This window comes from Carassius carassius, chromosome 6 (assembly GCF_963082965.1).
Source record: "Carassius carassius chromosome 6, fCarCar2.1, whole genome shotgun sequence".
NCBI lineage: Eukaryota > Metazoa > Chordata > Actinopteri > Cypriniformes > Cyprinidae > Carassius > Carassius carassius.
In genome coordinates this window covers 25,783,468-25,795,881 of record NC_081760.1, presented here as the reverse complement: position 1 = coordinate 25,795,881, position 12,414 = coordinate 25,783,468, and the positions used below count along the sequence as shown (strand labels likewise).

The 12,414-nt window shown below is 39.1% G+C and overlaps 1 protein-coding gene across 5 annotated transcripts in view; it reads left to right on the top strand.

The window, feature by feature from the left end:
• LOC132142542 (zinc finger protein 827-like) overlaps nucleotides 1-12,414 on the top strand; it is a 74,264-nt gene that overhangs the window by 36,662 nt on the left and 25,188 nt on the right. For all 5 annotated transcript variants that reach the window (XM_059552495.1, XM_059552494.1, XM_059552493.1 and 2 more), the window contains exon 5: nucleotides 4,593-4,817. In XM_059552495.1, the coding sequence (XP_059408478.1) occupies nucleotides 4,593-4,817 (225 nt within the window). The remainder of the gene's footprint in view (nucleotides 1-4,592; nucleotides 4,818-12,414) is intronic.

Below are 12,414 nucleotides of genomic sequence, written 5' to 3'. Positions count from 1 at the left end.
ATTTTGGTATTTTGGAGACATTCATGCCTTATGAGAAAAAAAAAAACAAATTTAGCTGGCAGATTAAGCTGATAAATTATTCAGGGCTCTCTGTAACAAGAATTCGAATGGAAATGTTGCTCTATTTTTAGCTGCAAACTGAAAGGTCACCAGAGTGGTGTGACTTTGTATCTCCATGTTCACGTCTCCAGCTTGTACTTTTCTACATTTCTGCGAAAGAGAGGTCACTTGTGCGCATGCTGTACGCCCTCTGATAGGACACGCGACCCGACACACTCTTAATTAGAGGATGGCCTTCCAGGTGCTGACCGGACCAAGCTAAGTCCGTCCGCTGACATCTGACTGGTGATATTTCCAGCCAGTGCCACCACATACACCACCACCTGTGCTCTTCACGTGAGGGTCATAAACTCTCCCAATGGCTCTCTACGATCTTTAGCTCGTAGTCGTGTCCTGTCCCCTAACCTGACTGTACCTTCGGTGCTATCATGGATGCACGTCACCATTAATCAGAGTCATCAAAGTGAGGCGGTGGTCAGCTCGTGGAGATTGATGAGAAGAGTCAGCGCCATTGTGGGTGGTGCATGTACTCGGATTTGGGGCTGTGAGGAGATCGGATGAGTGCTGAGGGGAGTGTGGTAGAGACAGGAGGGGTGAGTGATCACTGATGATCTGTAAGAGAGATGAAAGGAGGAACAGTGAGAGAGGGAGGGAGGGATGGATGCGGATGGGCAAGCATTTGCATAGAAAAGACTGACTGAACAGGAGAGGAAGGGTGATAATGGAGAGAGTGTGTGTTAAGCCTGGAACACACCAAGCCGACGGTCGGCCGTCGGGCAGTTTTTGTGCGTCGGCTGACTAAGTTTCCTCAGTGTGTTCCGCACCGTCGGCTGAAATTGGTCCTCGTCGGCTTTTCTTCTGCCGATTCGACATGTTGAATCGGCGTCGGGCCGTCGGTGAAAGAGGGAACTCTGATTGGCTGTTCTGCTTAGTGAACGAGTCAGTGGACGAGAATAATAGCAAAACAGCGAGCAAAATGACAAAACGGTACAGATAGAGGCTGTTCTAATGATATGTCATCTTACCTGATTGTTCCTTGGAGAATATTTCAATATTAACACGAGAGGAGTGGAATAAAGAAAGTGTTTAGCAGGATTAATATTCAAAACAGTAAGCACGCGCTGCTTTGTTTACGGTTTGTATAACTTCAGCCGGCAGCGTCAGTTTCCCTTTTTGAATGACAAATATGGACGAATATATCTGCAGAAATAGACAGTTGTCTCATTTACACGCAGGCGCAGAACGCGCATTCTACCTAACAGTCGGCAGTAGTTCTCTCGTGTGTTCAAGTGCAGCTTTTTACCCCGACGCGAGGCGACAACACAGTTGGCTTTCATCAGCGCTAGTTCGTCGGCGTCGGCTTGGTGTGTTCCAGGCTTTAATGAAAGGTTTTAAAACATGGAAAAGGTGTTTGGAGTGAATGTCCCGACAATGATACTAAAACCTGAAATCATCTAGATTGTTGGGACCAACTAGCAGTCTCCACAAGGAGTAGTTTAAAAATGGACCCTTTTCACAATTCTGGGGGATTTCAAAGGCAGAACATAAGTGGGTAAAATTCTATAGTAGTCATATTTTTATTATTTTACCCATATTTCCCATTTTCTCCAAGAGCAAAAGCAAAAAGTGCCAGCATTTCTATTACTTTAAAAGAATGGGTAATAATAGGTAATAAAACATATAGTACATTTAAAAAAATGTACATGAAATGTTTAAAAGTGACAACAGCAAACCAACTTGTTAGATTTACAAAGTTAATAACTGAATGAAATGCATCATGTTTTGTGAAAAGGCTCTGTTACTTAAAGGTCCCGTTTTTCGTGCTTTTTTGAAGCTTTGAATGAGTTTACAGTGTGCAATATAACATGTGTTCATGTTTCGCGTGTAAAAAAACACAGTATTTTTCACACAATTCACCTATCTGTATACCGCTGTTTTCACTGTCATAAAAACGGGCTGATGACTTCCTTGTTCTATAAAGTCTCTCCTTCAGAAATACGTAACGAGTTCTGATTGTGCCAGCGGTTCCTGTGTTGTGATTCGACACCAGCTGAGCGCACGTGGCCCTCCTGGAAATGTGCGATTGGGCTAATTTTGAGAAGCAAGTGGGCAGGATTTGTTTCGAAACAACGCCTTCTCCAGACAAAGAGGGAACTGCTCCATCTTTCAAGAATAATCTTTGTGCTAAATTGGGCACAACACCGGCATTAAACTGATTGAGGAAGCTCGCTGTCCTCAGCAAAATGTGCTGCACATAGTTTTAAATGTGGATTATAATTTTCGGGAACCGAGTTAAACATAAATTGTAACCATTAATCTCCAAGTACAGCGTCCCTGGGAAGCCCAAACAAAGGTGATTGGACTCCGAGATGAAAATAACAGCGTTTCGACGACATGGCGACAAACACAAACGCAGCTCTTCCTCTTCTCCGTCAGAGCGCAACAAGGCCACGCCCTCTTTGTTGTATATTGATGTGGGCGGAGGTTAGTCAAAAAACTGTTTTAGTGACGTCATTACTGCAGGAACTAGAGGGATGTAGTCCAAACGGGTCATTTTTTGTAGGCGAATTCTGATAAATAAAATATCTTGCTTGGCATTGAAATTTGAGCTTTAGAATTTTAAAGATTTTATTTATACTCTAACAACAACATTACACACTAACTAAAGTTTAAAACATGGGATCACGAAGAACGGGACCTTTAAAGTCGCAATGAAACAGAAGCAGCAAGAGATTTTTCTTCCATATTGTGATGTATATTCGAGTGAAATGTATTATCGAAAAAATAAAAAAAATATTTGTTGATTGGTTGGTTGGAGGGAGGCAGATCTGGATGTGATTTTGATGTCAATTGTAAGAAAGTTGTTAATGATTGGTGAAAAAGTTGTTTCATCGGAAGATTGAGTTATGACATTTTGATTAAAAAGCTTTCCACTTGTAAATGATCAGATATCAGTTTTTGAGCAATGAAATAAAATTCTAATTTTTTTTTCATTTTATTGTGTGGTATGCTGGTAAATAAAGAGAAGAAGGTCCAGCTTTTATAGTGCACGTATGGTGCGAGGTGTGTTTATAGTTTATAGTTAATAGGTTTTACCTACATTGTGGGGAACAAATGTTTCTAAAAGGTTATTAAAACCTGAAATCACCTGCATTGTGGGTACCAGCCAACAATATCCGCAAGGAGAAAGGTTTAATGAACTTAATACATCATGTTTTAATTAAAATCTAAAACAGAAGCGAAAAGGAATCTGCACACCTAGTCAGATAGCAAATTCAAAAGAACACAAGACTTCCCGTCTGATCCCTTGTGCACTTTCACCTTTTTCAATGCTCCATTAACACTTTCTGGATTATCAGTATGTACATTTTGTACTGTAACCCTTCACTTAAACTTATTTGAAACTAATTTGATCTGGATCTTTGACGGTTTGATTGTACCTTTATTTTGCATGATATGTTTTTTTTTTTTTTTCTTTTTCCAAACCCGACCTTATGTACTCTACCGCTCAAACACTTGAAAGAAATCAATACTTACTTCAGCATTTAATTGATAATTAAATTCACAATATTGCTGCCTTTACTGTACTTTTGATTAAATAAATGTCACATTAGTGAGCATAAGAGACTGCTTCAATAACATTTAACAATCTTACTGACCACAATTATAAAAAATGCAAAAGGTTTAGCAATAATATTACAGGAAATACAATTTCATTAGGTAAGTATAAAAACAAAGTCATAACTATCACAGAAAACAAACGTGTGCATCAAAACGAACTATTTCCTGGCATGGATAAGAGGGGGCTCCATGCCTTAATATTAATTATTCATTGGCGCCTGATTAGAAATGGCCCACTTTTACAGCATATTGAGTGAGAAAAGAAATGTGTCTTACTCTCATATGAATTCAGCAAAATATATCATCACCAATCATTTTCTGTGCAATTACAGACAGTCAGCATAAACACACTTTTAGATGTTCACACTGTTTGATGATTCAGAAACAACACAGTCCATATTTTGCATAAAACTGCTTGTGAAATTGTTTCCACTGGGCTTCGGGTCCAGTACAGAAGGCTCATCATTTAGCCTATTGATTCCTAATCTATTTATCTTGTCTTCTCAAAAGATTTCCCTTCTTTTAAAATGGAGCCAAAGCTAGACTGCTAACAAATAGTTAATAATAAAAGCAAATAAAAAAACAAAAATGAATTATCTTCTGTATTGATGCAGACTTAACTAAACTAACTAACTACCCATAATATTTAAATATCTTATTTTAAAGAGTTAGTTCATCTAAAAAGGACATTTCTGTCATATTCTACTTGCAGTTAAGTCGTTCCAAACCATATGGTTTTATTTCTTCTGCAGAACACACATTTTTGGTCTGTTCCTCAAACGAAGCCACCATATTGCTTAAGAAGACATGGAGTATAGTCACAACTTTACATTCCGTGTTGCTATCAACAAAAACTTGGGCTTCAGGACATAGTTCTCAAAACTCTTGCTTGTCTTTTTCTTGCCCTACAGCAGCGAACCAGAAGGAGGCCCTAAAGGCTCCATTCTGTGTCAAAGAGGAGCCCGAGGCGGAAGAGCCCCTCAGCTCTCAGAGGGGACCAAGCTATAGCTTCTGCCAAGAAGGACCTCCAGGGTCCACCAAGCCACGAGAGGGGAGCCCGATGTTGAGCAAGAGCAGCCTACTTAGCCAGGACATCAACGTCAAAGTGGCCTCTGAACTGCTTATGAAGCTCTCAGGTCAGCAGATGTATTTTAGTGCATGCACTCATATGTGTGTGTGTATTTTCAGGCTTGAATTCACAGGATTCCAGAAGATTGAGTGGGTAGGTGTGTGTGAAAGAGATGTGTGTGCTTTGCATTCTGTTTCTTTTTTTCTCGACACATTGCTAAGGTCAAATGTAGAAGACCCTTAATGCAACAGTCCTACTAAGGTTATAGAATAAGCTAAAGTTTGTATATTTACATCAGAAATATGTCTATACATTATGTCAAATTATGTTAAATGCTGTCAGGTAATCATAAAATCCAGCGGCCGTTTATATTTGCTTGTGTTTGTTCTTTCTTTGTTTCTTTCTTTCTTTTACCATTTCACTCCCTCTTTCTTTTGCACTCTCTTTCTCTCTCTGACCTGCTACTGTCCATTCCACTCACTCGTGTGTTCTGGGCAGAAGGAAAAGGGTCAATTCGTTTTCATGTTGCTCAGTCAGTGTGCTTTTTATCCTGAGCAGTCCTCTGCCAAAATAAACCCATTGATTGCTGTTTTGGGCCCCTGGTCCAATCTTTATTTGAACTCTACAATATAAGGGGATTGAAAAAGTTCAGGTCTAAAAAGTATTCTGTCACTTCCACTTCGTGTACACTTTTGTGTTTAAAAGCAGCTGAAATGGACTCACCACCAAAAAGATGGAAATTGATTTGTGAAAAAAAATGCTTTATTGATAAGAATGTAGAGATAGGGTAGGAAAATATGGGGAGAAGGTGGCTGAACATGGTAGTGGCGTGATCTTGCGTAACTCGCATGTCAGACACAAAACCACAGCACCCCCCCCCAAAAAAAAATGCTTTTTCATTTTCTCATACTAGTCAGAAATCGGTTTAAAAAAAAATCATTAATGATTTTGAACTGAACAAAAAACGACAAACGAATTTAATTTGGCTATTTTGCCTTTGTACTGCAAAATAATCAATAACAAAAATGGTATATGTATCATGAATCATTTAGGTGACTCCATGATTCAGACTTAATAATCAAAATTGTGTGAGATTCCCAATGCTATTAAAAACCTTTGGGTTTGGGTTAGTTCACCCAAATATTAAAATTATGTCATTAATGACTCACCCTCATTTCGTTCCAAACCCGTGAGGCCTCCGTTCATCTTCGGAACAGAGTTAAAATATTTTAGATTTAGTCCGAGAGCTTTCAGTCCATCCATTGAAAATGTACGGTATACTGTCCATCCCTTACTAAAATTAACCATGGTTTTACTACAAATAAAACCAAAAAACCATGGTTACTATAGTTAATCCATGGTAACCACAAATTAACCATGGTTTTGCTAAATTAACCATAGTTTAACCATGGTATTTGTAGTAAATCTGTTGTTATACAAATGGTAGTCAACACGCCAAAAAACCATGGGTTACTACAGTTTTACTATAATAAAACCATGGTTATTTTTCGTAAGGGATGTCCAGAAAGGTAATAAAAACATCTTCAAAGTAGTCCATGTGACATCAGAGGGTCAGTTAGAATTTGTTGAAGCATCGAAAATACATTTTGGTCCAAAAATAGCAAAAACTACAACTTTATTCAGCATTATCTTCTCTTCCGGGTCTGTTGTGAGCGCTTTCACTGCAGTGTAGTGATGTCCGGTTCATGAACGAATCATTCGATTTAACTGGTTCTTCTTCACCAAATCGAACTGAATCACTTGTAACGGTTCGCATCTCCAATAAGGATTAATCCACAAATGACTTAGGCCCAATTCCAATTCTATTTTATACACCTTCCCCTTCCCCTCCGCCTATCCCTTGCCCTTGTCCCTTGAAACAGAGTGTCAAGGGGTAGTGGAGAAAATAGTCCCCTAAGGATTGGGACACCACTACTATGCCGTCACACATCATCATTCGTCGTCTAGCTCTTACCTACACACATATGCTGGTGTGCATCAGAGCCTTTAATTATCGTTCTGGATTAATGAGCTGCTTACTGATACACACACATATCAGAAATCGCGCAGCTCACACATCCAGGAGAAAATAAACTTGTCAACGCTGCCCCACGACTTTTATTAAATACAGTTTAAATACTGAATTGCTACATTATATTTTCCAGCGACAAGAGGATACAATCGCTGTTTTTAAGTAAACTCACTCTAAAAAGATAAGCGCACAGACGCGAATACATGCAACTTCCATTTCTCTTTCTCTCTCCCTCTCTCTTTCTCTCTCGAATAGGCAATATTTGAGAAAATGGTTTAGCGATTTCTAATTATTAGGAAAGGGGAAGGGCTAAGGGGTAGAATTAGGATTGGGCCTTAAGCTGTTAACTTTTTAATGTGGCTAACACTCCCTCTGAGTTAAAATAAACCAATATCCCGGAGTAATTCATTTACTCAAACAGTACACTGACTGAACTGCTGTGAAGAGAGAACTGAAGATGAACACTGAGCCCAGCCAGATAGCGAATGAAAGATTGACTCGTTCTCGAGTCAAGAACCGGTTGCATTGGAAGTCGGATCACCAGTAGTGATGGGAAGTTTGGTTCTTCTCCGCGAACCGGTTCTTTCGGACAGTTCACTTCAATAAACCGGTTGTAGAAAACGGTTCACTGGTTCTTTTGCGCTTAACGTAATGACGGTTCTCAAATCGGACGTGTCCGACAGAAACGGTGGACAGTGTGCAAAACATTGTGGAACTTGGCAGCTTTATTTCCCAGCCCTAAAACCTTTATAAAAAAACTAAATATTCAATAAAAAAATATAATAATAATCCATTCTAAAGGAAGTGAAATAAAATAACTACGTTTTTCTTTTTTTGTAGAACGCTACAGTCTTTAATGCATCAGTTCTTGAGAAAATAATTGTGAGATCACAGAGGTGGGATTTTAGACGTGTTTGCAAGGTAATAAAAGAGCTGGAGAAAGAGACAGACGAACAGAAAATGAGTGAGAAAAGCACTTGTCAAAGGGAGAGACAGCAAGATCTAGAGTCCATTACAGAGGATGATAGGGAGTGATTCACTCTAAAGCAGCGCATTTGACGGGCACCACACACCAGCTGCTGCTGCTCCCTCCCCATGATTCCTTACACTTCAGCGTGACTCAGCTGAGCCAAGAGAGAGCTGGTTTTAACACGTGTGCTTCCTGACTGCACAGCCCCAGGTCACGTTTCCCCAGAGAGTGAGTGAAAGTGTGCGCATGAACTAGAGAACCAATCTTTGCGTATATGAGTATGGAAAGTAGTAAGACGTGAGAAAAGGACTAGTAAGCTTCACTCACATTGTTTTTGATTGTTATACGTGTGCAGAAAGCTCAATGAGAGGTCTCCGTGACTTCCCACATCAAAACTCTCCATGTGCTACTATAAGCAAGAGCCTTTTTCCAGCTCACCCCACCTCCAGGATGTGTTTCCTCAGCCTCTCACTCTCTCCGTCTCCAGAGACCAGGAACAGGGACCAATTAGCCTGTTTGTTGTCAAGCTGAAGCAGTTTTACACGACATGGCCTCGCAGATCCGTCTCAGCGCGGCCACCGCGGCATGCAAACATGTTCTGCAGAGCCGTGTTCTGCTAGCTACAGGCTGGGGATCAGTGCCATGGAAACAGTGACATTGTCTGTGGTCTTGTGTGTGTGATGCAGTGGTGCAGTCTTGAGAGGTCATTTGGGGGTAGGTCAACTCCGTCTGGATCATATGTTCATAAGCACACTGCCCTGCTGAGCGAGGATGTCTTGACAACCCCCTCGTTCTTCTTAAGGCCATCTAACATGGCTTTACATGACATGCAATGTGGGTTGTGTTACTGTAGTGGTTGTTAATAGTGTCGTTTTGGCACTGTCATGTGAACCTCCGCAGACTGTGAATGCAAACTCATGGCGCTCACTAAGTGTTTATACTGGACATGATCACCATTGCGTTGTTTTCAAGTGCAGAATATCAACTGAAATATACTATACTAAACTGGTATATTTAAAGTCTGCTAAATTGGAACAACTAAATTCACACTTAATGCACTTTAATTGTGCAGAAGTAATGCTGAAGTCCAACTAAAGATATACTTAAGTATATCTGATAGCGCTAAAGTGGAACTATTGCAAATATACTTTAGGTACACTTTAAATATCTTGCATTTAAAGACCGATATTATTCAAAAATCATACAATCCTCATCAATAGTGACATTACACACAGGCTTAATATTAAGAAATGGGCATTGTGCACAAGTAGTATTCCAAATAAAGTTTAATTATAATTTTTTATATCAGTAAGTCTCAAGCGATATGTCAAGAAATATGTTAATAGATTTCAACTATACCTAGTATGAAATAAATGTATATTAATTACTTTTTTACTAGTACTGTTTACTGTTTACTGTTACATAACAGTCAGTACCTGAGTAGAAATCCTGCACATGACTGAAGGGGAAAAGAAACAATATACAATGGTCACAAATTAAACTCGTTCCCACTAATTATAACTATATAACTATTATTACTATGTTTTAGTTAAATCATGGCCTCGTTGTATTCAATCATTCCCTCGTGCCATTGATTTATAGATTTTTACCCCAAAATAAACATTTTCATTGTTTACTTACCCTTGTGTCATTCCAAACCAATAAGACTTTCATTCATCATCAAAACACAAATTAAGATATTTTTGTTGAAATCTAAGATTTAGGCGCCTTAAAAGGAATCTGTAAAACATAAAAAGAAGGCACTGTAAAACAAATCCATCTGAATCATGTAGTTTAATTCAAGTCTTGTGAAAAGATACAATCTCTTTATATGATCAACAGCTTTATGGTTTTTTTGATTGTGAAATTCTTTGTACTTTGAGTGTTTTTAAGTTAGCTTAGGTTTCGCAAGCTAACTTCCATACGTACTAGTTAGCATACCACCAAATGATTAGCCTGCTATCTTACCTTACATAAATGTTTAGCTATACGTGTTTATACTTATTATTATTTTTTATGCTTGATAAACCTTTTAAAAACCACTACCCATTGGTGTTCTATGTATACTGAACTCAAAAGGTGGATCAGATTGTTCACAACACAGTAGTTCTTCTCTGCCACAGAAGTACAATTGCATCTGCTCATAACACTTATCTCCAGGTTGCTCCTGAGGGATTTTCTGGGAGATTAGGGGTCCAAATTCATGGTCCCATTGTGTGAAAGTTACCGAAAAATGATGAACCTGACCACTGGCCCTGGTTGGCTTGTAGTGATTTGGCGCTGACAAGACATCAGTAAGCAATTTTTGTTCGTTTATTTCATGGTGTGGAATGGATAGCAGCCATCCCATTTTGAGGTGTTGTATCACATGATTTAAAGTAGGTCACCTCCACCCCCCACCCCCCATCAAACCAGTTAACAACGTGTCGACTTCCCCCACATCTGTTTGATGGTAGCTGTTTGCATCCTGGGGCTAATTACCACTGCTGTGTTAGTCCCTCAGTGCAGGTCCTGGGTTTCAACAGATGGACCCTGATGTGGCGCTGCACCTGGGGGGCACACAGGACCTAAGAGAGGACTGCCATTCTCTCATCCTCCAAAGCGCAACCTGTATTTGTCCCTACAGACATACATACATCCAGTTGCGGCATTTTCAAAGGGGGATTGTTTCTTGACCTGGTAATCTCTTTCTCTTCTCTGCCAGGTTCTTGGTTTTTTCTATTATACCCAAAGCCAATTAGAGGCATCATCACAGAGCTCAGCAGTAAAGGCCCCGATATACTTCAAACGGAGTTCATTTCCTTCTTCGGTTGTGAACAAAAAGAAGTTCAAAAAGGCTGAGCGACGGTATACTGTTTCTGAAATTTCCAGCACCCCCACGCTGCTGGAGGCAGGGTGTTGATTAATGTAAACATACATGTGTATGGATGCGCGCGTGTATCCCCTAAACACAACGATGAAATGAAGAAGTGTAGGCAATCTAGGTGTGAGCGGGCCACAATGCTCAGAATATTATAGACAAAAGAATAATGATTAACAGCAGTTCAGAGTCAAGTATCAAGTTTGCAATATAAAGAACCATTCAATTTCCATAATCAGTCCTTTAAGTGTGAATGTCTCATAGTCTGACAACTTTAGCATGATGTGGAAAAAAATGTTGGAGTCAGTTTGTTACTTTATTTTATTAGAGTTCATTTATTTTATTAAACTGGATAAATTGTTACACCTTTTTATATTTTATGTTGTGTCATGATTTACTTTTGATAAAAACAAAGGTTTATTATTGTATGTTCGTTTTGGCATTTCATTTGTTGTATAGTACCCATTAAATTCGCTTATTGAAAGAACTGCAGCATCAGCAGCAGTATGGTGTAACATTCATTTGAAACATGTTTTTGGTACTTGCTACCTTATATCTTTACTCTTTCCTTTAATTCTTTTCATGGCTTTGGAAAACTTGTCTCGAATGTTTCTCAATGTCGCTTTTTGCATAGCTCCGGGTCGTCGATGCCAAGCTTTGTTGCAATTTCTTTCTAGTAATTAAATGCTTTCTCTGAATCTTTAAAGTCTGTCACCGAACGATCGTACAAGTGCGGATATATTTGTGCCAGCTCAGCTTTTCGACACTCCAGTGTGTTCATGTTGCTTGCTAGTGACTAGGAGATGTTGTTCTTCTGTCTGACCTCCGTGGAATGAGAAACAAACCGGGAAAAAAAACATTGCATGTCAAAGAAGGTGGAGATTCATTACACACCCATGCATAACCGATACGGACCAATGGAAGCTCAAAGGTGTTTAGGAGCCAAAACAAACTCCCCCAGAGAGTTTGCTTTGGTCAGCTGTTTCGAACTTGATTTTGTTCAAAATGAAGTCATATCAGTTCGTTCTTCAATTTGGTTTGAAATATATCGGGGCCTTAAGACAACTTGAGCCATGTCAGCCAGAGATGCTGCGGTAGGCTGCTGGTGGCCATGACCTCAAAAGTCCCCTTTCAGAATCATACTCCAATGAGCTGGAATTTGTTTGATATTTAGAACTGACTTCTCAAGTAATTTAAGTTTGACAGTGGACGCCCTTCAATAGAAGAGCAGTGTCCATTTTTTTTTCAGTGTTAGAAATGTCTATAGTGAAAAGGAATATGAAAAACTTCTTATTGACTAGTCCAGTGTTCCTCCGATGGTGGAATTGCTTTAGATGGTACACAATATAAAATGTATTTTTCTGTATTTTATTACCAATGTATGATTTTTATTTTTTTATTTTTTACATTTAAAATGTATATTTTACATTTATGCGTCTGATAAACGTTTTAACATCAGCAGTACATCATCTTTCCATTATGTGATGGTCTGACCGCACTGATATGTTTATTTTATTCCTGTGCAATATTAAGAAACAGCCAAAACTGAGGCAGTCTACAAAAGGAGAGTTTGCCCTCAAAGTCTGTTAGCTGTGAGCGGTCTGTTTTCGACTCACTGATAAACTCTGGATGCAGCACTCTTTTGACCATGGTATCATTAATGAAACCAGACAGAAGTTCTTCTGAACAGACGGGAGAAGTTTTAAGATTGCATTGCTTTAAATTAATAAATATATAATTTTTTTTATATGGTATTAGTATTTTAAAATTGGAGTGCAAAACCTATGAATGTACACGTTTTT